This window comes from Rutidosis leptorrhynchoides, chromosome 9 (genome assembly GCF_046630445.1).
Source record: "Rutidosis leptorrhynchoides isolate AG116_Rl617_1_P2 chromosome 9, CSIRO_AGI_Rlap_v1, whole genome shotgun sequence".
In the NCBI taxonomy this organism is placed as follows: domain Eukaryota; kingdom Viridiplantae; phylum Streptophyta; class Magnoliopsida; order Asterales; family Asteraceae; genus Rutidosis; species Rutidosis leptorrhynchoides.
In genome coordinates this window covers 300654184-300681191 of record NC_092341.1, presented here as the reverse complement: position 1 = coordinate 300681191, position 27008 = coordinate 300654184, and the positions used below count along the sequence as shown (strand labels likewise).

General features: G+C 32.5%; 1 protein-coding gene and 2 non-coding genes across 3 annotated transcripts; 2 read left to right on the top strand and 1 right to left on the bottom strand.

The window, feature by feature from the left end:
• Positions 1-9124: 9124 nt before the first annotated feature.
• Positions 9125-9196, top strand: TRNAD-GUC (transfer RNA aspartic acid (anticodon GUC)). Its single transcript has one exon. It is a non-coding gene; the product is annotated as a tRNA-Asp (tRNA).
• A 509-nt stretch (positions 9197-9705) lies between these two features.
• Positions 9706-13740, top strand: LOC139868911 (MLO-like protein 9). Its single transcript, XM_071857248.1, has 15 exons — positions 9706-9822; positions 9966-10023; positions 10384-10619; positions 10709-10825; positions 10937-10994; positions 11326-11411; positions 11507-11581; positions 11750-11838; positions 11960-12009; positions 12388-12428; positions 12557-12730; positions 12989-13024; positions 13142-13209; positions 13327-13387; positions 13474-13740. Exons 1-15 carry the CDS (start codon positions 9706-9708, stop codon positions 13738-13740), a joined length of 1533 nt encoding a protein of 510 aa, XP_071713349.1.
• A 10592-nt stretch (positions 13741-24332) lies between these two features.
• On the bottom strand, positions 24333-24439 carry LOC139869544 (small nucleolar RNA R71). Its single transcript, XR_011766152.1, has one exon. It is a non-coding gene; the product is annotated as a small nucleolar RNA R71 (small nucleolar RNA).
• Positions 24440-27008: the final 2569 nt, after the last annotated feature.

The window sequence follows — 27008 nt, the reverse complement described above, 5'->3', positions numbered from 1 at the left end:
GATGGTTTGATGGTTTTGTGTTGATGATCACGGTGTCGGTTCATCAAGAAGAAAATAAAAAGGTATGTATATATCTATTATGTAGGTGTGTGTATCTATATCTTTATAAAGAAAGAGCTTGAGAGTGAGAGTGAATTGGTAGCGAGGGTGTTGATGAAATTGTTTTCTCTTCGTTCATATTTATATGTATTGCAATTTGATAGGACGTGTAACAAAACGCAGACAGGGTTCTTCAAACAAGAAGAAGAAAACAAGAAAGAAATAAGTCAAATAATGATGGCTAACAGAATCGTACGATTTCTACTATTGATCAGGTTGTTTGTATTAAGAAAGGATTTGGACATGTAACAAATTGGGGGCAGGAAGATTCGTTCAGTACGTAAAAGGAAAAAAAATATAAAAGTAGAAAACGATTTGCAGCTAATCTGTTTGTTTTGGAGATTGACCTGTAACAGAATATGGAATGTGTTGTTGTTAATCTCATCAATTAGAAACAGTTATCATCAATCAATTACAATAATTGAGATAGGAATCTGATTTTTGGATCTTATGAATTTAAATATGTATTTACCTATTTTTATATAATTGACCATATATATATATATATATATATATATATATATATATATATATATATATATATATATATATATATATATATATATATATATATATATCTATATCTGCATATGTATTTATATATAATTCTGTATTTATATATCTTGTTTATATATGTATGTATATATATCAATTTCTTAAATTTTGATATTTAACAAGTATAAACATATTAGTATTATTAATAATACTAATAATAATATCATTAATGATAATATTATTAATAAAGTGACTAGTAATAATAAATGATAAATTATAATATTATTAACAATAATGATAACTTTATTACATTTAATTAAATGATAATAATAATAATAATCTTATTAGTTATAATAATATTAATATTATTAATGATAATAATATAATAACTTACACATATCAAAATTATATATATATATATATATATATATATATATATATATATATATATATATATTATATTTGAAATAATAATATCAATAATACAATAATAAGAGAAATGATAAAAATATTAATATAACAATTATATTCAATATTGCAATTAAATTTAATATGATACTAATTATTATTTATGTAATATTATATTATGTAATGATATTTACTGAATAATTAATATTTATATATTTATATATATATTTTTAATAGAAATCATAGATTTATAATAACATATACCTATTTATATATATTAACAGTACTTAATTATTCTAATTGTTATTTTTCATTTTAAATTCAAATTATTTAAAGTATACTTTAATAAATCAAAATATTATATATTCTTATATTTATATTTATATAATGTATACATATTTATTTACAAATAGTTGTTCGTGAATCGTCGGAAATAGTCAAAGGTTAAATGCATATAAGAAACAGTTCAAAATTTTTAAGACTCAACATTATAGTCTTTGCTTATAGTGTCGAAATCATATAAAGTTTAAGTTTAAATTTGGTCGGAAATTTTCGGGTCGTCACATTTAGCGCCAACGGAAATGCAAGAGTTATTAAATCAAACCCAAGAGTTGTTAAATCAAACCCAAGAGTTGCTTGAAAAGGGTTTCGTTCGGCCGAGTGCCTCGCCATGGGGTGCTCCGGTTTTATTCATGAAGAAGAAGGATGGTAGTATGCGGATGCGCATCGATTATCGGGAGTTGAACAAAGTGACGATCAAGAATCGTTATCCATTGCCTAGGATTGACGATTTGTTTGATAAACTCCAAGGTGCAACATATTTCTCTAAAATCGACCTACGGTCCGGCTATCACCAAATGCGGGTCCGTGAGGAAGATATTGAGAAAACGGCTTTTCGAACGCGTTATGGGCATTTTGAGTTTGTGGTAATGCATTTTGGTCTTACGAATGCACCGGCAGCATTCATGGATCTTATGAACCGAGTGTGCCAACCTATGTTGGACAAGTCGATAATTGTGTTCATTGACGACATACTTGTCTATTCGAAGAGTATGAAGGAACATGAACATTATTTGCGGAGTGTGTTAAGAATGTTGCGGAAGGAGAAGTTGTATGCTAAATTCTCCAAATGTGAATTTTGGCTAAGGGAAGTTCAATTCCTTGGCGATATTGTGAACAAAGATGGTATTCAAGTAGATCCGGGGAAGATCAAAACGGTAAAGAGTTGGGGACGACCGACTACGCCTACGGAAATCCGAAGTTTTCTCGGATTGGCCGGTTATTATCGTCGGTTTATCCAAGACTTTTCTAAAATTGCTTCTCCATTGACGAAATTGACGAGAAAGAACGCGAGGTTTAATTGGGAGAACGAGCAAGAAATTGCTTTTTAATTGTTAAAAGAGAAGTTGTGTCAAGCTCATGTTTTAGTATTGCCAGAAGGTGTAGAAGACATGACGGTTTATTGTGATGCATCTTTAAATGGGATCGGTTGTGTTCTAATGCAACGAGGTAAAGTCATCGCGTATGCCTCTCGACAATTAAAGGAACACGAAACGAGATATCCGACTCATGATCTTGAGTTGGCGGCGGTTGTTCATCCGTTGAAAATTTGGCGCCATTACTTGTATGGTGTCAAGTGTACGATTTATTCGGATCACAAGAGCTTGAAACACCTTTTCGATCAACGAGATTTGAATTATCATCAACGTACATGGATGGATGTGGTGAAAGACTATGATTGTGAAATACTTTATCATCCGGGTAAGGCGAATGTGGTCGCGGATGCGTTAAGTCGGAAGAGTCAACATCCGGCGATACGAGTAGGATCGTTACGCATGATTATTACTAACGATTTTCTTGTAAAGCTTGGCGAGACTCAAATTGAAGCTTTTGTTAACAATAAGCATGAGGAACGAATCGTGGGACAAACGGAGTCTATTACCTTAGGTCCACATGGTTTGTTATCCTTTCAAGGACGAGTGTGGGTGCCTAAAATGGGTGATTATTGGCGAGTGCTACTTGATGAAGTACATAAGTCAAGGTATTCCATTCACCCGGGCGCGGCAAAAATATATCTTGATTTGAAGAGAGAGTATTGGTGGCCGGACATGAAACGTGATGTTGTTAAATATGTTGAACAATGCGTCACGTGTTTTCGAGTGAAAGCCGAACACCAAAAGCCGTATGGTAAGTTACAACCGTTAGAAATTCCGAAATGGAAATGGGAGCACATTACCATGGATTTCATCACAAAGTTATCAAAAACGGCGAGAACTCAATTTGACTCGATTTGGGTAATAGTTGATTGATTAACGAAAAGTGCCTTGTTTCTTCCCATTCGGGAAGCTATATCGTCGGAGACTTTGGCTAAGTTATTTATCAAGGAGGTGATATCGAGGCATGGAGTTCCTATATCTATTATTTCGAATCGAGATACCCGTTTCACATCTCGGTTTTGGAATAAATTTCATGAAGATATGGGCACACAATTAAAATTGAGCACGGCGTATCATCCTCAAACGGATGGTCAAACCGAATGTACGAATAAAACCTTGGAGGATATGTTACGAGCGTGCATTATTGATTTCGGGGGTAGTTGGGATGAACACTTACCATTGGTGGAATTCTCGTACAATAATAGTTATCATACTAGTATCGGGATGCCACCTTACGAGATGCTTTATGGGTGAAGGTGCCGAACTCTGATTTGTTGGGTGAAGTGGGTCAAAGAGAAATCGGGAGTACCGATTTGGTTTTAGAGACGAATAGCAAGATTGATATCATTCGGAATCACTTGAAAGCGACTCAAGATAGACAAAAGTCGTATGCCGACAAACGTAGGCGATTGATTGAGTTCCAAGAAGGTGACATGGTGATGCTTAAAGTCTAAATGGTCTACTTTGAATTTTAAATTATTTTATTTGTTCTTATCTTTTATGTTTATCTATAGTTAGTTAGTTCCCTACATGTTAGGTATTGGTTTAGATAGTATTTAAAGACGTATGTTTATGTTTTTAGGCAGTTTAATATTATTTAATTTGTGAGTTCATGAAAATTAAACCGTGAAGGTATTGTTTGTCAACCGAGAAGGTTGTGTTTCGATTAAGCCGTGAAGGTTTTAATCATTTATCTAACGTTCTATTTAGCCACGATCCTTAAACTACGTTATGTGGTATCAGATTTCAGGCATGGCTAAACAAACTGAGTTCGAGAGATTGAATCGCAAGATTTAAGAGTTGGAAGACATGCAACATCTCTTGCGTTATATAGAGATGAAGCTTGAAAATCTTGAATTTTCAAGAAAGCCTCAACCGGATGAATTTGTTGTTTCGGTTGATCAAGTTTTTAACATGGAGTACGTTTCTGAACTTTGTGTGGTTGAAGATACCGCCCCGATTTATGATACGGATGGTAAAAATGATGCGGATTTTTTGCACTTCAATGATGTTGATAATATTGACATCAATTATGTTTATAATTCTAGTGTAAAAGTTGAAGTGGCACATGAAGACACAAATGTCGAACCTTGTGTTGAGCAGTTGAACTTTGTTGGTGGGATCCAAAAGGGATTGACCGGGTCAGATGTTGACATTAGTATGAAAAACGAGTTAAAAAACATTTGTGTAGTTCTTATGGATCAGATGAATATTTCGTTCATTGATGTTTTAGACTCGAGGACGAGTCTTTTCGAAGAAGGGGAGAATGATGCAGAATTAGACGTAAATTATAAGGCCCCAAGTCAAACAACTACATGTTCAATTCCATCAAAAAAGCTCAATGAAAATTTGGTAGCATTTAGGCTTGTACGTACGGGAGTGGGGTAAATAAACATAGAGAGCAAGTCACAAACCAATTGGAGTTAAAGTCTAAATGGTCTACTTTGAATTTTAACTTATTTTATTTGTTCTTATCTTTTATGTTTATCTATAGTTAGTTAGTTCCCTACATGTTAGGTATTGGTTTAGATAGTATTTAAAGACGTATGTTTATGCTTTTAGGCAGTTTAATATTATTTATTTTGTGAGTTCATGAAAATTAAACCGTGAAGGTATTGTTTGTCAACCGAGAAGGTTGTGTTTCGATTAAGCCGTGAAGGTTTTAATCATTTATCTATCGTTCTATTTAGCCACGATCCTTAAACTACGTTATGTGGTATCAGATTTCAGGCATGACTAAACAAACTGAGTTCGAGAGATTGAATCGCAAAATTCAAGAGTTGGAAGACATGCAACATCTCTTGCGTTATATAGAGATGAAGCTTGAAAATCTTGAATTTTCAAGAAAGCCTCAACCGGATGAATTTGTTGTTTCGGTTGATCAAGTTTTTACCATGGAGTACGTTTCTAAACTTTGTGTGGTTGAAGATACCGCCCCGATTTATGATACGGATGGTAAAAATGATGCGGATTTTTTTCACTTCAATGATGTTGATAATATTGACATCAATTATGTTTATAATTCTAGTGTAAAAGTTGAAGTGGCACATGAAGACACAAATGTCGAACCTTGTGTTGAGCAGTTGAACTTTGTTGGTGGGATCCAAAAGGGATTGACCGGGTCATATGTTGACATTAGTATGAAAAACGAGTTAAAAAACATTTGTGTAGTTCTTATGGATCAGATGAATATTTCGTTCATTGATGTTGTAGACTCGAGGACGAGTCTTTTCGAAGAAGGGGAGAATGATGCAGAATTAGACGTAAATTATAAGGCCCCAAGTCAAACAACTACATGTTCAAGTCCATCAAAAAAGCTCAATGAAAATTTGGTAGCATTTAGGCTTGTACGTACGGGAGTGGGGTAAATAAACATAGAGAGCAAGTCACAAACCAGTTGGAGTTAAAGTCTAAATGGTCTACTTTGAATTTTAAATTATTTTATTTGTTCTTATCTTTTATGTTTATCTATAGTTAGTTAGTTCTCTACATGTTGATAGTATATAAAGACGTATGTTTATGTTTTTAGGCAGTATAATATTATTTATTTTGTGAGTTCATGAAAATTAAACCGTGAAGGTATTGTTTGTCAACCGAGAAGGTTGTGTTTCGATTAAGCCGTGAAGGTTTTAATCATTTATCTATCGTTCTATTTAGCCACACCCTTAAACTACGTTACTCCTTCTATGCATTTTTCTCCTGAACATGTGGCCATTGGTGTCTATTCCCTTTACTGGTAAATGACCTTTTTGGCCTTCAATTATTTCTCAACATGTTGTTCATGTCAGTTATTGCAACATTGTGATTCAGGCTCTTTGTGTATTCATTCTTTATGTAAGATGCGCAATTCTAATTAAACCCGATACGGCATCACCTTATTATATATTGCATAATGGTTGGTTAGTGATTGCATTTCAATATACTTCTTTTGTTAATTGTTCAGGATCAAGCGGGTGCACTCATTGTTTTAAAAATTGGCCGACACGTCGGTTTGGGGACTAGCCCGTCGCGACTCGCCAAAAACCCCTGAAAAGTGGGTCTGAGTTGGGCCTGAGTGGGTAAAAGTCAAAGTCAAGTTAAAAATTCTATATTTTTCAAAATTAGATTTTTTGCCATCTATCTATGCTTGAAATATATATGTGTGAGTGCATGGTGGTGGTGCGTGGTGGTGTGTGTGTGTGCGTGCGCGGTGCGTTACTAAAAGTCAATGTTGGTCAACACCCGATTCGTCCCTCCAAGGTCCCAATCGACTCGTCCCCGACTCGCAGCTTTTACTACCTTGGGGGTGTACTACAAAAGAGTAGCCAATATGAAGTGGTTCAAATGGGTCAAACGAGTTAGATGGCCCAGAAGTCATTAGCTTATCTACATTATTTATTTTATTATGATTATGATATTTAAAAAGAGCTTATATTATAACTTTAGTAATATAGCGCTAAATTATACGGAGTATGTTGTAATTTATTGAATACTTCAAGAAAAAGGACAAAAAAATGTTGATTGTCTGATCAATCATGACCCAACCCGTTTTGACATTAACCAGATTTTACCTGTATACACGAATCGCTTGGTCCGCCTGTTTTGTCACATCTACTATCTTATCAAATTTTTATGTAAGAATTGCAAGGTATCATTGAACTATAGCACGTGTTCATAATATTTTAGGAAATGCATAGTCTGTTGGAGAACTGAGCAGGATAGAGTTCCAAAAATCAAATGTTGGAATATATGAGAGTGATAGTTCCGGTTTTTGTTCAAAATTTGGAGGATTATTTTGCGGTTGTATTATCAAAGAGGATTGTTGAAATGATGAAGATATACTACAAGAACCGGTGGAAGAAGCTTTTTTCTGTACGTTATGCAATGTAGAGGTATATGGTTGCCTATTATATTTGATGTTACCGATATACAATTTCTGATTTTAAACTCATTTATGTTCTTATCTACATGTGTATGCTTCCATCATCATGTTAGATTAATATATAATGAACATCACGGGCGGATGTAGTACGTGATCCGTGGTTGCGCGGGACACCATTGAAATACGCAGAATTTTTTTTTTTTTTTTTTGGGTTTTTAACTAGTGATAACAGTGTACATTTTTTTGTGTGACACCATTGAAATAATCCATCTAGTTGAAAAATTTTGGGAATTCTAACCGGAGACACCAGTGACCACCAATCCAAGATCCGCCACTGATGAACATTTAACCTTCCAAGATCTTATTTGGTAGAATGAACTTCTTATTATGATATTATTTCTGGATATTTTCCAACTTATTGACCTTCTTTGATGGTCAAAATGATGAATTACATCTTCGTTTTCAAAATATTATCATAATTCTGGATTACTATTTTGTATAGGTGCGTAAATATAGCAAACCTTGCCGAAGTTGTGATAAAGTGCCGATGGACTTGATCCTCATTGCAGGGTAAGGTTTTGGGACAAATAGAGTAATATATTATCCTCAGTAATTTCTACTAATTGTTTCAAAATTCACTGAATTTACTTTTTTTTGTAGTGGTTAAACAATTGTGCTGGAAGGAAAAATTAAATTACTACACATTGCCTAATGGCTGCAAGTCTTGTTTGGGGTAAGTTAATAAGAAATTGGTTGTTTGTGGTATGTTATTTCTTTGTACTGTTACATATCGTTTAACCAGTTTGGTTATTTATATTATGTGATCTCTGGCTTAAACATGCGATCTATATGAGATAATAAATATTGCCCGACCCAACCATAAAATGAGACTTAAACAATTTGAAATCATGACTTTGCAAAAGCTGTAAAAATCTGACAATATGGATAATATTCTCTTAATGAAATATGTTAAATGTTAATTTGTTTTCTTCACTTTCACCTTTGGTGAAGCTATTCCTTCTTTCTGCTAATCGTTTTGTTTTCCCATTATACCCTTCTTTCAGAGATGTCAAGATGTGGGAAGATTTGTGTCTGCACCGACAAGAAGCATGAGTGGTTATTTTTTTTTTTTTTTTAACTTATATGTAGATTTGTTTTTTTGAATTCTTTTTAGCAGATTTTGTGGTTATTTTTACTTGTCATGTGCATACCTTACTTCAAACGGTACTGTATAATGGAAGATAATTTAAGTAAATATTAGACCTGTGTGTTTGAAATAGCTTTATTTGCCTATCTGTGTATTATGCAAGGTGGATACAAATTTTGACTAGAATAAATGTAGCAACCTTTGGGTTTGGAAAGTATCAAAAGTTCAACACAAAAGACTACCATAATATGTAGCAGGCATTTGGGTAGGATTTTCTTATTTGATTATCGGCTTATTCATATTTCAAAAAGCCAATAAGTTCATATTTAACTACTTATTATCTTATCAACTTAAGCTTTTAAGCTTCAATAAGCAGCAAGGATGATATTTTGAAAGCTTTTAATTAAGCTAAGAAAAATAATGAGCTTTCAGAGTCTTATAACTTTCAATTCAAATATTCAATACCAAATTTTGTTTACTTATTTGGCCATTTTTTTAAAGGATGTGTATTCGATTTCTTTGAGTGCTGTATATTTACAATTTTGCATAAGAAAAACTAGTTGGAACATGTATCAGTCGCGTCCAGTTAGTTAGTATACCTTTAATTTACTCAGTTGTCATATTTTCTAGTGCATAAAGTAGTTATAATAACTAGATAATTGGTATTTGAAACATCAAGTCGTTGTAGTATAGTGGTAAGTATTCCCGCCTGTCACGCGGGTGACCCGGGTTCGATCCCCGGCAGCGGCGTAAATTTTTGTTACATTTTATATTATTGATGAAAATGATAACTTCTGATTAACAAATTTGAAGGGTATTTTTGTTTTTAGTTTTCACTTATAAGCTGTAAACATATTTGTGGCCTACATTTGTGCTCATATAACTGAATCTCCTATTAACACTCTGGTTAATTGGTTTGTCAAGGTGTTGACATCATTGAGATAATTTTTTTTACAGTATGGGAAAATATTTTATTTTCAATATTTTGACTCCAAATTTGAACTTTTTTATCCATCCGTACAGAACCTGGTCCATTCTGTTAGGACCAGACAAAAAAAGATCAAACCTTTTCTCAAACTATCTTTTCCCATCAACTCAGGGAAAACATAATTCGTTGCAATACGGTTTTGAGCCATTGGAATATCATAATCTTGATGGGTGACGGTATATTTTGTTTAGAAACATATGATGGTTAAGAAAAAAGTGCAACCGTTTTAGAAAGATTGATTTTAGGTGGTGGTTTTGTGAATTAAGGTTAAATGGCAGGAGGAGGTAGAGGATTAGATGAAACCGCCACGTGGTCCGTGGCTATGGTTTGCGCAATCATTGTTATACTTTCAATAATGTTGGAAAAAATCCTTCATCATATTGGACATGTAATTGTTTTTCTTCAATAAATATTGCTCTCATTTAAATTGAAACATGGTTCCATGTGTGTATTTCTTATTAAGTTTTCATGCTATTTGAAATGTAATTAATCAAGTGGTGATATACATTTATGTGAATTATTGTGTTTCAGTATTTAAAAGAACGACATAAAAACGGGCTACTTGAAGCATTGGAGAAGATTAAAACAGGTAAGAATTAGCAAAGCTGACATTTTTACCAAATATCAGTTCGGGTTGGATATCAAAATTTAGCTAACAATAAGATGGGTCAAATGGGCCGGACTTGTTTGAAGGTTTTCAATTACACATCTTTTTAAACTTTTATATTGTCCTTAATCATTTCTTATACATAAAATCACATCATCAATTTAATGATTTTGTAATCATATTCATAACGGTAATCATTACAAAAAGAAATTTTTAAGTTGCCTGATCCGACCCGTTTTGACCCAATCCACCTGAACAACCCATTTTCCCATCTCTAGGTTTAATAAGTTGTGTGCATACAAAGATTTAGTACTAATATGTTATTTGATCATATACATGCAGAACTTATGATCCTTGGATTTATATCACTGCTTCTGACATTTTGTCAAAACTACATTGCCGCCGTTTGTGTTTCTAAGGTTCTTACGAAAGATTTCTTGCCTTGCAAGAAAAGACCCGATATTGAACCAACGGCTGATGACGATGATGATGCCGAAGCAGATACCCGTCGCAAGCTTTTATGGTATAATCACAGTAGACGTTTAGCAGGAGATGGCCCACCAAAAGAATGCAAGCCTGTAAGATCATTTTAATTATTCTTTATATATATATGTATGTATATATGTATATATCATAAATCATTTTAGCTATTTTTAATTTGAATCAGGGATATGAGGCTCTTATAACCGTCTCGGGATTGCATCAACTTCACATATTCATTTTCTTCCTAGCCGTGTTTCATGTTATTTATAGTGCTCTAACTATGATTGCTGGCAGAAAAAAGGTGATGCCAATACTGCCGTTCAAAAAAAAAAAAAAAAAAAACACTTTTATAAAAGTATGTAATTAAAGTTGGTCTCTTTACTAATAAAGTCTAAATGTTTGTTAAATGCAGATCCGTGAATGGAAAAGTTGGGAAAAAGATATCTTGCAACAACAAGCAGCAGCACATGGTATTTTCTATGGTCATATTGCTAGCGTTTAATGTAGGTTAGACGAATTAGGTAACGGGTCAATACGTGATTGGGTTAAAATGGGTCATGATAGAGGTTGACCGGTTTCCACTTGTTTGTCTCCTTGTCTGTTCCTCTTTAGTTTAATACAGTATATAATAAAAATCCAAGTATTTTGAATAAATGCTTTAGGAGGCCATGAAAACCCATTTGACCCATTTTGCATGTACTTTTGCTTTGACCCATTTGAAATAGAACATCACTCAATTCGATTCATTGATAAGTAAATGGGTCACGATTGCCACCTGTAACCATAATGCTTCTTTTACAGATCCTTCTAGGTTCCGCCTTACAAAAGAAACATCTTTTGTTAAAGGTCATGCCACCGGTACCGGATTTCCAATAGTATTCTATGTTGTAAGGATTAATTACTACTAATCTTATGAACCATATTTTTCTTCTTTCATGTTCATCAAATCGATAATAAATAAAAAACAAATCCATTATTTCAGGTTTGCTTCTTTCGCCAATTCTTTACGTCGGTTGGTAGATCAGATTACTTGACCATGCGTCACGGGTTTATCTCTGTGGGTTTCACAAGCTCATTTTTTTTTATGTTGTTGTATCATATATATATATATATATATATATATATATATATATATATATATATATATATATATATATATATATATATATATATATATATTTGGTCAATTATTTCTCAATTGAGTCTGTTTAATTCTTATATATAGGTTCATTTAGCCCCCGGTAGTCAGTTTAACTTCCAAAAATATATAAAGAGGTCACTCGAAGATGATTTTAAAGTGATTGTGGGAATCAGGTGATTAGTTTCTTACATATAGTTTTAAGTATTTTATTTATTATTTATATGTGTACTTCTTATATAATCCATCTGGCGCTACGGGTTTTAATCCATATTTCATGTCTGATGACATTTTCAGTCCATTATTATGGTCTACTGCGGTCCTCTATCTGTTTGCTAATGTTCAAGGTTAACTTTTGTATTTAACTTGCTACAAGAAGCCTTTCTTTTATTACTAGAAGTGGCAAAATGGGCGGATTAGGTAAGAGTTCAATATTGGGTAATGTTTGGTTCAAGTGTCAAATGTATTAACAAAATTATATATTACTTCATCTTTTTTCAAAATAATATGATTCAAAAAGTTTATGCGTAATAGTTACACTTTGAAAACCTTTGACCCATTTGACCTCTATCACCAAATTTTATATCAAAATACACCAAAAGTTGTATCGGCCTCAGACTATTCAGAATTGGGTCAAATTGCCACGTCTAGTTTTTACCTATCGTCAATGTGCTTATTGTAACAAAAAAACTACTCTGATCAACCATTCATTATTCATACTACAGGAACACACGCTATGGTTTGGCTATCTCTATTTCCTGTTGTTGTAAGGATTTTTTCATATATAATCTCAAACTTGTTTTAAAAATCAACGATTCACTTAGATACTTACAAATACTTAATTATTGTTTACTTCATGAAAGATATATAATTAACCTTAAAATTTGTCTAAAGATTATATTAGCAGTCGGAACAAAGCTTCAAGCGATTATAGCACAAATGGCAACTGAAATTCAAGAAAGACAATCTGTAATACAAGGCATACCTCTCGTGCAAGTCACCGACAAACATTTTTGGTTTCAAGACCCGACGCTAATCCTTTATTTGATTCAGCTCACGCTCTTCATGGTAAGTATCAATAGATACGATCAAATGGTTACAATATAAACATGGATTTGTCATTTTCTAATGACAGCCCTAGGGTTGTCGTTAACATGCATAAGTGTATTGTACACGGTGTTTAATATTAACTTTTTGATGGCGGTTACTGGAATGTACAATATTTTAACCACCTTAACGACAACCTTAGGGGCTATCGTTAGAAAAGTCCTATAAACATATGTAACTTCAGTTATGTGATAACTAGTGAATTGTGTTTTATTCCAGAATTCATTTGAGATTACACATTTCTTCTGGATATGGGTAACAATTTCCTTTTCCTTTGTTATTTTTTACAAACACTTGCACACCATATACTTATGACTTTTGTCGATCTTATGACTTTTGTCGATCGTATGAAGTTTTATCGTATTCTTACAGTACGAGTTCGGACTAGACTCTTGCTTTCATGAAAAACCAGTTCTTCAATATGGTAGAGTTTTGATTGGGTAAGTAATTTATTTCATATTTGCACATTCACATTTCATTTACTTCTTTTCTAATTTTTCGTGGCTTTTTTTTTTTTTTTTTTTTTTTTTTTTTTTTTTTTTTTTTGAATTCGACAGAATGGCTGTACAAGTTTTGTGCAGCTACGGCATCCTTCCACTCTACGCTCTTATTACTCAGGTACTTCTAAGTACAACAAATGCACAATTTCGCTTCTTTATGTAACATATAAGTGATTTACATGTGTATGTTTATTGTCTTAATAGATGGGATCAAAAATGAAAAGGTCTATATTTGATGATCAAACATCAAAAGCTTTAAAAAGCTGGCACAAACACGCAACGAAGAAAAGGTCGCAATCTGGTCGTCTTCCTACAAAAAGTTTAAAGCTAAATTCTCAATCGGGAAATGCTCAAGCGCACGTTGCACCTCCAAACACGGCTACAAATTCTCCTACCGTTGCTGCTAGCGTAGAGATTCAACAAGATAAACAAAAGTCGTCTTCATCATCTACCACCCCAAATTTACTTTAATGAGCTTTGATATTAACTAATTATTTGTTGTTACACATGATGAATCCAATATTAGAAGATACAAGATGTTAACAGGTGTTACTATTTGGTTAATTGTTACATACGGTGAATCGAGTACTAGAAGATGCAAGATGTAAGCAGGTGTTACTATTTGGTTATGTTTAGAAGGTACATTGTTGCATCAGTCAAGTGGTTACTTATATCTTGTTTAATGGTATATAATTTGGTATTTTTACATTCATTTGTATTGTATATTTTAATGTTTTATTTTGTATTGTGCTATATATTTCTCTTTATTTATAATGATCAAGCTAACATGACAACAGTTTGTCTTTCTTAGATTTCAACTTATACTACTAATTCCATCGTTGTTTCTAAGTTTTTTGCTTCTAGATAAACAAGACATTCACCTTATCAAATCAACACTAGCGAGGTTAACTAGTGAGGTTATTAGACCAATGCCTATGGTTGCTTTGTCTTCCATTCTCAACTCTGTCTTTAAGATGGTGTCATATACACTGTCCCTTCTTCCACACAAATATAATATTTTTTATTTTCTCATTTATTAATGTAGCATTGATGTCTTGTAATCTATTAAGGGTGATGGTAAATCAACAAAGATTTTAATAGTTTCACTAAAATTATGCATCTTTAGTTTATACTACAATACAAGACTACAAAAACAACAATAACGATCTCACAAGTGTGAAGTATGATATGAGAAATGTTAGATGTAAACAATTCTTTCGCTACCCAATTTTTAAAAGAGAAGTCATACCACTAGGTAGGTAGAGAAAAATAGTTTCTCCACTCATGGTTAAGAAAAGTCATACATCCCTCGAGACTTTTCAAGAAGAATCTCCCGATCAACCTAACATAACAAAAATATAAAATTAGAAATAAGACTATTCCAAAAGTTCGATGGATTTATCAAGATGTTTAGTGGAAATTTATATCATTATCTATAAAATCAAAAGTTTGGGTACTATTCCATTAAATGATAAATTTTTTTTCTTCTAAAGAATGACAATAACTCACATCGCATCACGTATATTCTTCACACGCACATATCTTACAACTATACAAGAAGAGGTATTTTTCCATCATTAGCTCCAGCATTCGCCACGTCACGTTCATACTGGATTAATAAGCACTCGGGTCGGGTGTCCCATTTGGTTCGGTTTTTTAGCATCTCATGTGACTAGCACCTGTTGCCTTTCCATTTGACCAATATAATACTAACTTTTTACAGAAGTTGCTTCTTCTTTCTTAAATTAATCTGCATCTGCCACCACATGGTCACTTCAATATCGTTATATCATAATTCGTTTTAGACCACTCTTAACCATGACATAATGTCATGGTATCATGGAGTGCCACATCAGCGCCACATCAGCACCTTCTTTCCATCACTAACCAAAGACTAACTGCTAACAACCATGACGTATCCATCACACACTTCCTCACACCCACTAAATTAATTAATTATTTAGGGGTACAAGTAGTAAGACAAAATGTACAATAAATGAATGCATTTGTTCCGTGATCCATAATGTCATCCCATGAAAAAGTGCAGCACGGGTCTTTCAAGCACACACCAATAACGGGTTGCTAGTATTGGTGTCTTCCAAGGACGGAAGCAACGGCGGGAGTATGGACGGACCGATAATAGCAACCTTATTACTCTTTTATGTTTTACATGTTTTCATTCATGCTTTACAATAATTTAAATCGTAAAACAGCGTATTGCAGCCTACGTCTCCTTAAATTAAAGTTAAAAATAATTTAAAATCTTACAATGCTCTTAAATCTCTAACTGCATGATGTCAGAAACATGACTTTTCCTTTGTAAAAAAAAAAAAATTCAAAAAAGAAAAAGAAAAAAGGAGAGGCCTCCTAGATGATGTCATAAAAGATTTTCTTCTTGAATTATTTTTTAGAGCTTTTAATAATATTAGTAATTACAAATATAATACAAATAAAAATAAATAATAATAATAAATATCAGGCGCATGATGCTGTTCAAAAAATTGTAGTCTTTTTTCATCTTCCAAAAAAATTATGTCATGATTATTTTACACGCCTCTTCTTTTCAAATTAGGGTTCAAATCTTATTTTCATATGTTTTTTCATCTCGATCAAAAGCTTCTACATCATCTTCTTCTTCATCTAATTGAAATACAAAATCACTTCCATCGCCATCTCCATTCATCCATCAAAACCCTAAAAAAAAACTCTCAGGCCATCATCATCATCGCCATCTACATTAAACTCCATGTATTGACTAAGCATGAGTAATCGACTGTATTGACTTCATTCATCCATTCTTGATCTATGGAAAATGTTTCAACCTAATTGTGCGGTAATCGAAGACTATTGAGGAATTATGTTCATACTCTGTGGAGTAACCGCTATGTGTAAATCAACTTCATTTACAACTCGAAAAGCTAACAGTTGCGATTTTTTAATTCTCATTAAATTGTTTACTTTATCAGTAATTGTTATATGGGTGATTAAAAAAATGGTAATTCAGGTTAAACGGAATTGAATAAATGGTATGTTGTGTATAATAGAACAACAAATCAAACATTAAGCAGCCTTTTAAAGACTGAAACAACTACTATTGTATTAATCAGCCTTTTAAAGACTGAAACAACTACTTTTGTGTATTTGTGTTGTAGATGTATATTGAATTAAGTAACTGCTGCAAATATTTGAGATTAAAAGGAATTGTTAATTGTTATCATATAATGAGATGATAAATAAATAACCACCGAATAAATGATAAATACAGATGCATATTGTTGACAATGTCAAGAATCATATAAGGCCTAAAACAAATATTTAATCACGAATATCATAATAAGCACGATTAAATTTGAAATATGCATTTGTAAATTTAAATGAACAAAAATTGAATTACATAGAGTGAAAATTTACAGACATGGATTTATTTACTGATTGAAGAAAAATGTTAGGCATGATTTTTTTTGTGTTTGAGTATTTAAAGGCCTATTAGGACCTTTTTACAAATTCCTTCAATGTACTTAATGGATTGTTCTCATTCTCTTCATTTGAATGTTTGCTTTGACATCATGTTTTCAGATTATGTTATTGGGTCTGTGTGATGTAAATATCCCTGCTTGGATTCATTTACATCAAGAACTATTTGTATTTGAATAATTTTAGTTAAATTATGCAACTTTGTTAAAAAAAAAAATTTTGTTTCCAACCACTCAATGTTGTTGCAGACCTCATTAACCACTCAATGTTGTTGCATACCTCATTAACCACTCCAATGTTGTTGCTCAGCTCATTATGGATCTAGGCCTCATTATCATTTCGAAATCTGATATGTTAAGTTTGAAATTAGATTGTGTAAAAGCGACAGAAGTATACTGTTTGTAGCGGTATTGAGTGTATATGCTTTTCTGATTTATTGTTTTGATTCAGATTGTATATTAGACATTGTAGTAGTTGTATCTTTTATGATGGTCTAAAGGCTCGATTCACTGATAATGGGTTTTGTTTAAGATAACACATAATGAAGATATAATATATTATCTTGAGATTCAACTAAGGTTTCAGTTTTAGTCTTGGATTTATTTGAATTCTGATATTTTATTGCATTTGCAGCAAGAACCACAACATCTTTACCGGAGGTAAATTCGTTTATAAAAGGATTGTGGAGAGGATGTTATGACTGTCAATATGTTTAGATTCAATATGGGTAAGTTATATATATATATATATATATATATATATATATATATATATATATATGTATTTTGTAACCTGTTATAAGGCGAGTTTGGGTACTGGCTTACCATATTTTTTATGTCAAATAATACGTTTCTTGATTTTTTATCAAGTTTGGTTTGTAATCATTGACAAGTTGGATTGGAGTCTAGATGGGAACATAAATGGTAACAGTTGCTTAGGAATTGAGATCTTGGTTATATAGTGCAGTGGTATGGCATTCTATTCTTATTTAAAGTTGTTATTTTGATGGTAAAAAAACTCACTTTTTCCTGTTTGTGTGTCCTCCGTGCGTAACGTTTCTTTTAGAGATGATATAATGTTGCATAAAACGAGATTAGCAGTTATAAAAGGGAGTAGATGGCTGATGCGGTAGCGGAGTGGTATAAAATACTATTAAATTTTTGTAGGAAATACTATTAAATACGATACAATTTTACACAAGATATTTATTTATTTATAGAATGGATATACTTAAACCTTGCTACAACACTTATAGGCAGTGTACCTAATCGTACAGTAGTGTAGTTTTTAGTAAGTCTGGTTCGTTCCACAGGGAAAATCTTTAAACAAAGCTTAACGCTATATTAGTTTACTTTTATAAAAATACAAATATATATATATATATATAAGTAATATTATTATTATAAAGGGGGGTTTTTACCGTTTAATGACCGGTTTGTTGATTTTAAAACTTTAGTCGCAGTTAAAACCAAATGTAAAATATTAAAAATGAATACAAGACTTAAATTAAAGCATAAAGTAAATAACGATAATGAAATTGCGAATAATAAAAGTGCGATAAAATAAACTTGCGATAATTAAAAAGTACGATAATTAAAAGTGCAATTAAATACAATAATAATAAAAATGCGATATTTAGAAGTGCAATTAAATATAAAATAAAGGAAATTAAATATGAAATAAAAGAATTATGCTTATTTAAACTTCCGTAATCATGATGTTTGACGTGTTGATTTTTGTTTTATGCCCATGGGTTAATTGTCCTTTGTCCTGGATTATTTAATATGTCCGTCTGGTTTTTGTCCATAACAGTCCATCAGTCATAAATATAAAATGCGAGTGTCCTCGTCAAATTATCCTTATACCCGAAGTTAAATATTCCAACTAATTGGGGACTTAAACTGTAACAAGATTTTAATACTTTGTTTAATAATTACACCAGGATGTCGACTGAGTGTAACCCAAGGTTTTAATATTTTGTTATCAATTATACCAAGTGTCCTTGTACATAATTTCACCCCTGTTTTAATTATTCTAGTGGCTATTAATCCATTCCCGTGTCCGGTTAAATGAACGATTATTCGTTGGTATAAATACCCCGCCCATCGTGTCCGATCGAGTGTATATGGTAATTTATAGGGACGCCCAATTGTAAATCTTTATATTAACATTAACAAACTATCATTTAGTTAAACAAATATAAAGCCCAATAATAGCCCATAGTCTAATTTCCACAAGTGTCGTTCTTTTGTCCAAACCCCAATTATGGTACAAAGCCCAATTACCCAATTTTAGTAATTAGCCCAACATCATGATTACTTCGTTTTAAATAAGCATAATAATAACTTAGCTACGAGACATTAATGTAAAAAGGTTGAACATAACTTACAATGATTAAAAATAGCGTAGCGTTACACGGACAGAATTTCGACTTACACCCTTACAATATTCGCTAACATACCCTTATTATTAGAATTATAATTAAAATTAAAATTAAAATATAAATTATAAATATAAATATATCGTATGAATGAGGAGAAAAAAAGATGATCATTTGCGATCAGAATTCGGTTGCTTTTATAGGAAAATTCGACTTTTGGGGCTCCGCGACTCGCGGTGAAATACTCTTCAAACTCCGCGAGTCGCGGAGAATGATATTATAGCTCAGTCCCTTTGGAGTCTTTCTTGCCGACGGTTTTTATTATTTATTATAATATATAAATAATTATAAGAATTATTTAAATATTATATTATATTTATGTGCATAGTTGACTTGTAATTTTTAGTCCGTTGCGTCGAGCGTTGAGAGTTGACTCTAGTCCCGGTTCCGGATTTTCGAACGTCCTTGCGTACAATTTAATATCTTGTACTTTGCGTTTTGAATCTTGTACTCTTGTAATTTCGAGACGTTTCTTATCAATAATTGGAACCTCTTTGATTGTCTTTTGTACTTTTGAGCTTTTTGGTCGTTTGCGTCTTCAATTCGTCGAATCTGTCTTTTGTCTTCACCTTTTATTATTTAAACGAATATCACTTGTAAATAGAACAATTGTAACTAAAAGCTTGTCTTTCTTGAGGAATAATGCTATGAAATATATGTTCGTTTTTAGCATTATCAAATATTCCCACACTTGAGCGTTGGTTGTCCTCAAGCAATATCGTCTTGAAATACTAGAATCACTTCTTTATTCTTCACACTTTGTACATCAGTGATTTCTATACGGCGGTATAAACAATGGTAGTAACGATATGGTTTACAGTCCCACATGACTATAAAAATTTAGATCCATTAAGGAAATTGGATCTTTATGAAAACATTTGATCTTTTGAAAATTAAATCTAGTTTTTACCCTAGATAAGTTTTCCGGAATAACCCTTTACCGGTGTTTGCAAAATATTTTTGTGGGTTTGGTGGGTTTCAGATTTGAAAATTTTAGCTCAAAACTTGCGGTTTTGTGTCATCCACTTGCTAACCTTGTATTTGGAAAGCAACACGTCCAGTTTACTTGTCCCGTATATTACCTTTCGGTAAACTACCGTCCGGTTGAAAGGAAAGCGTTGAACAAGCAACTTGATAAGGCTAAAAAGGAACATATATTTCATAGCAAAATCCCTCAAGAAAGACAAGCTTTTAGTTGCAATTGTTCTATTTACAAGTGATATTCGTTTAAATAATAAAAAGTGAAGACAAAAGACAGATTCGACGAATTGAAGACGCAAACGACCAAAAAGTTCAAAAGTACAAAAGACAATCAAAAAGGTTCCAATTATTGATAAGAAACGTCTCGAAATTACAAGAGTACAAGATTCAAAACACAAAGTACAAAATATAAAATTGTACGCAAGGACGTTCGAAAATCCGGAACCGGGACCAGAGTCAACTCTTAACGCTCGACGCAACGGACTAAAAATTACAAGTTAACTATGTATATAAATATAATATAATATATAATTAATTATATTAATTATATATATATTATATATATAATAAAAACCGTCGGCAGAGAAAGACTCCAAGATGTGAGCTGGAATTTCAAACTCCGCGACTCGCGGAGTTTGAAGGCAAAATTCACCGCGAGTCGCGGAGCCCCAAAAATCAAAAATTCCTATAAAGCAAACCGAATTCTGATCAAAATTTAATAATCTATTTCTCTCTTCTCTCATATATACGATATATATATATATAATTTATATTTTAATTTTAATTTTAATTATAATTCTAATAATAAGGGTATGTTAGCAAATGTTGTAAGGGTGTAAGTCGAAATTCTGTCCGTGTAACGCTACGCTATTTTTAATCATTGTAAGTTATGTTCAACCTTTTTACATTAATGTCTCGTAGCTAAGTTATTATTATGCTTATTTAATCCGAAGTAATCATGATGTTGGGCTAATTACTAAAATTGGGTAATTGGGCTTTGTACCATAATTGGGGTTTGGACAAAAGAACGACACTTGTGGAAATTAGACTATGGGCTATTAATGGGCTTTATATTTGTTTAACTAAATGAAAGTTTGTTAATGTTAATATAAAAAATTACAATTGGGCGTCCCTATAAATTACCATATACACTCAATCGGACACGATGGGCGGAGTATTTATATGTACGAATAATCGTTCATTTAACCGGACACGGGAATGGATTAATAGCCACTAGAATAATTAAAACAGGGGTGAAATTACATTCAAGGGTAATTGGTGTAATTGTTAACAAAGTAGTAAAACCTTGGTTTACACGCAGTCGATAACCTGGTGTATTCATTAAACAAAGTATTAAAACCTTGTTACAATTCGAATCCCCAATTAGTTGGAATATTTAACTTCGGGTATAATAATAATTTGACGAGGACACTCGCACTTTATATTTATGACTGATGGACTGTTATGGACAAAAACCAGACGGACATATTAAATAATCCAGGACAAAGGACAATTAACCCATGGGGCATAAAACTAAAATCAACACGTCAAACATCATGATTACGGAAGTTTAAATAAGCATAATTCTTTTATTTCATATTTAATTTCCTTTATTTTATATTTAATTGCACTTCTAATTATCGCACTTTTATTTATTGTTATTTTATCGCACTTTTATTATTCGCAATTTCATTATCGTTATTTACTTTACGCTTTAAATTACGTCTTTTATTTATTTAATATTTTACATTAGGTTTTAACTGCGACTAAAGTCTTAAAATCGACAAACCGGTCATTAAACGGTAAAAACCCCCCTTTATAATAATAATATTACTTATATATATGTTTGTATTTTTATAAAAGTAAACTAATATAGCGTTGAGCTTTGTTTAAAGATTTCCCTGTGGAACGAACCGGACTTACTAAAAACTACACTACTGTACGATTAGGTACACTGCCTATAAGTGTTGTAGCAAGGTTTAAGTATATCCATTCTATAAATAAGTAAATATCTTGTGTAAAATTGTATCGTATTTAATAGTTTTTTTTTCTAGTAAAATATAAACTATTTTATATACACCTCGCATAACATCAAGTATTTTTGGCGCCGCTGCCGGGGATCTTATCTTAAAAGCCGGAAGCGGAACGCTAATATAAAAAAAAAAAAAGATTTTTAGTTTACTTTTATTAAAAATTCGTTTTTGTAAAAATACGTTTTAATTATTCAAAAATATAAAAAGAAAAACAAAAATATAAGTATTTTTAAGATTTTGTTAAATATTTAAGTTTTATAAGTTTCTTTATTTTTATTTTAATTTATAAAAATATAAGTTTTATTAAATATCTTTTATTTATAGAAAAAATTAAAAACAGAAAAAAAAAATAAAGAAAAAACGCGTCGAAGATTAAATCTGTCAACTGAATTTCTGAACCCCGCGACTCGCGGGGTTTGAAGCATTAAATACCGCGACTCGCGGAGTTACTCTGACACCACCGACAGAACCCTAAATCTGTATTAATTACGGAGTATTTATTAATTATTATTATTTAACCCTAATTATTATTATTATTATTATTAGTTTTATTTTTACTTTTACTTTTTATTTAATTTATGTATTTAGTATTAATTAGTTTTATTAAATTGTAAAATTAGTAGTTTTAGTAAATAAATAATATAAAAATAATATTTTTATAAAAATTGTACTTTTTACAACTTTTTATATTTTGTCCCTTTTTAATCGTTGTAGCATAATATTTGTATTTTTTTTTTCGCTCATATTTAATTTTAAACTTAGTTTTTGCTATAGTTATTTTTACTCCTAGATTTTTAGGCTTTGCCGTAGAATTCCTTAAGTGCTTTTTCTTTAGACTAAGATTTAGGTGCTTTAGAATTTTGCGACGCCTTTTTAAGTTTTAGTTTCTTTTTAAGTTATTTCCATTTGGGATTTAGTTTTTCCTGTAAGCTTTAATATTTTTAGACCTTTTACTATGTATCAATTATCATTCCAATTAGTAATTTCAATTTGCGATTATAATTTTAAGTTAGTTGTAGTAATAAGATTAGGTTAGTTAAGTATTTTTAAGTTTTTATAAGTTTCTTTTATTTTTCCGTCACCTTTTATTTTTCAACCATTTTTCGTTTTTCGACCTTTTTCGACGAACTCTCTTTTTCTTTCTTATTTCTCGCCATTCTAGTTTTTAGGACTTAGAATTTTTTCTACTTCTTATCTAAATTTTCTTAAAATTACGAAAATTTATTTTAAGTGGTTAAATTAATAGACATCAAAATTTTCTGGTTCGTAGTAATAGTTGGATTTGTACGTGGACCGGGTTATTGGAGCCAAACAGTACTCAATTATATTGAGACCAAACGAATCCTGCCCCTCTGCTGCATCTTTTGGCTATTCGAAACGTGGGCAAAATCAGAAAAGTCTATTGATTGGATAACTTATTATAATTTTTCTTTCCTTTTAAAAACTAATAGGATATTCAGTGAATGCACCGAGCAAGACGTTCACCACCTTTTGTACGTTCACCACCTGTAACTAGATCAAGACATTTAGCAAATATTGTCGCCGTTGATTTTTCTTTAGAATCGTCATCTAGTCGAACAAGAACTCCAACTCAAATTTCCGATAATCCATCTTTTGAACCCGACTTCACAATTAAGAACCCGGAGCATATTCAAGGACAATTCCAAGATCTTGAACCACTAATTATTCCTCCTGAGCCACAAACCATTAAATCAGAATCCTCTAGTGATTCGTATTCAACAAATTCAATTATGGAAGTAACGGAACCTCTAAGTATGGAAGATCGAATGAGAGCCACACGCACGGGCCAAGGTCACGCCATTATTAAGCCAGAAGTTAATGCGCCAGATTATGAAATCAAAGGACAAATTCTACACATGGTAACTAACCAATGCCAATTCAGTGGTGCACCGAATGAAGATCCTAACGAACACCTTCGTACGTTTAAAAGAATTTGTACACTATTCAAAATCCGAGAAGTGGAAGATGAGCAGATCTATCTCATGTTGTTTCCTTGGACTTTAAAAGGAGAAGCCAAAGATTGGTTAGAATCGTTACCTGAAGGGGCGATTGACACACGGGATGTCTTAGTTGAAAAATTTCTTCAAAGATTCTTTCCGGCATCTAAAGCCGTGAGACTTCAAGGAGAAATTGTTACGTTCACACAAAAGCCAAATGAAACATTATATGAGGCGTGGACAAGATTCGGAAGGATGTTGAGAGGATGTCCTCAACACGGTTTAGACACTTATCAAATAGTACAAATATTCTACCAAGGTGTCAACGTTGCTACACGAAAAGACATCGACATAACAGCTGGTGGTTCCATTATGAAGAAAACCGCAACTGAAGCTTACAAAATTATTGATAACACAGCCTCCCACTCGCATGAGTGGCACCAAGAAAAAGATATTTTTCGTTCATCTAAAGTGGCTAGAGCCGATTCTAGCCATGACTTTGATTCCGTTTCAGCAAAAATAGATGCTTTCGAAAGACGAATGGAAAAGATGAATAAAGATATTCACGCAATACGAATCAGTTGTGAGCTATGCGGTGGACCACACTTATTGAAAGATTGTCACATTGAACCAACATTGGAACAACGAGAGAATGTTTCCTATATGAACCAAAGGCCTGGAAATAATTATCAAAATAATTATCAACCGCCAAAGCTAAACTTCAATCGAAATCAAAACATTCTTTACAATCCAAAAGGACCCGAAAATAACTGGTATAACCAACAAGGTCCGAATAACCAACCAACTCAAAACAACACTTTCAATCAACAAAGACCTGGCTTATATAAACCACAACAACAAACCGAAGAGAAAAAGTCAAATATGGAAGACGTGGTATTCAAGCTAGTTGAATCTCAAACACAATTTATTGAAACTCAAACCCAAACGAACGAGAGATTTGATCAGTCATTAAGAACTCAACAAGCTTCCATTTTGAATCTAGAAAAACACGTAGGTACTCTTGCTAGCATGATGAGTGAGAGGGAACAAGGAAAGCTACCGAGTAATACTGAAGTAAATCCTCGGAATGAGAATGTTAATATGGTTTCAACGAATTCTGAAAAACCAGCACCAGAAGATGGGAAGGTTTTAGATGAGAGTAACAATGAAGAAGTTACACCACCACCACCCGAGTATGTAAAGCCAGTGGTGGCACCATACAAACCACCCATCCCGTTTCCAAGAAAAGGAGTTGAGTATGAGCAAGTAATAAGTAATAAAGATTGTGATACTTCTGGAAAGAAGAAGAAGAAAAAGAATAAGAAAGTACAAGAAACAAAAGCCGTAGAAGTAAACCCGGTGAAGACAGTTCCACCAAAACCTCCACCTAGGGTAGGTGATCCGGGTGAATTTATTGTTCCCTGTCTACTTAGTGATTGTGTCATGTATGATGCACTAGCAGATTTAGGTGCAAGTGTAAGTGTTATGCCTCTTTCATTATATAAGAGATTAGGAGTAGGTAAGTTAAGTCCAACGGATATGAGTGTTCGACTCTTTGATCAAACCATTAAGCACCCAGTTGGAATTGCTGACAACCTACCCGTTCAAGTAGGCAATTTAACCTTTCTAGTCGATTTTATTGTCATTGACATAGAAGAGGACCCAAACATTCCTCTAATTTTAGGTCGGCCATTCTTAGCGTCCACCAAGGCGTTATTTGATGTAGGAAATGGAAGAATGACACTTAAAAGTGGTGACAAATCGATCACCTTTATGATTCAAAAGTCTAAATCTCCACCAGCCAAAACCGTTGAACCAGTAAAAACAATTGGTAAGAACCATGTGTTTTTACCAACTCCAACGGTAATACTTAGCAATAATGAAACGCCTAAGTGTGGGGAAAATGAAGTAACACCTAATGATGACATGATAACAAAGAACCCCGTTGTTGATACGAAATTAAATGATCCCGTTATTAATAGTTCAATAAAGAAACTTATTAAACGGATTCGCGATGATAGAACCAAGGGGAACTTTAAGTTATGTAACCGGTTAGTATCCAATCTATCACCTAAAGAAAAGGAGAAACTAGTTGAAATTGTGGAAATTACACAGGAATCCGACCAATGGCTTAAAGAAAAAGTCACGGATATGCAAGTTGATTATGGACCAAGAGAAATTAACGATGAAGTTAATCACAATTTTGACACCACGGCTACCTAAGTGTGGGGAGATTCAAATGTTCTAAAAAGAAAATGCTATCTAGAGTTAGTTGTTCTGTTCTCGCGTAGTTCCGAGAATGGAACCCGATTGGTCTTTCCCTAGCAGACCCTAAAGAACTAGTCTTCTCCCCCCATTCTGAATTTTTATTTTTTTTAGGTTTTTACAAAATGAAGACTGCCTGTGAACTAAACCATGGTCTAATGCTACACGCTTTGATCACTAAACGTAATAATGACATACTACCGAGTGAAATAGTATCAGTAATCAGAGAAAGAATGGACGGAGTTAGAAAAGAATCCAGATGCGAAGATAATAAGTTACAATTTGGTAAAGGAAAATCAAAATCCGCAGCGAAAAGAAGAGCACGACACCTAGAAAGATGTCACAAATGCGGAAAATGGTCACATGGAGGTAAATGTTCAAATAATCAAACCTATTCAAATACCGAATTTGTTACTTTATGCAGAGACGGACCGTTCATATGTTTAGAAGAAAAGATACTGAATGCTCAAGGTTACGCCTATGTAGCCATGGAAAACCAATTAAACCGACTATCTTATGAATGGGATAGATCATATAACTAAGAAATCTATTTCACAGGTATGTCTGTACAGTTTTTATTTTTATTTT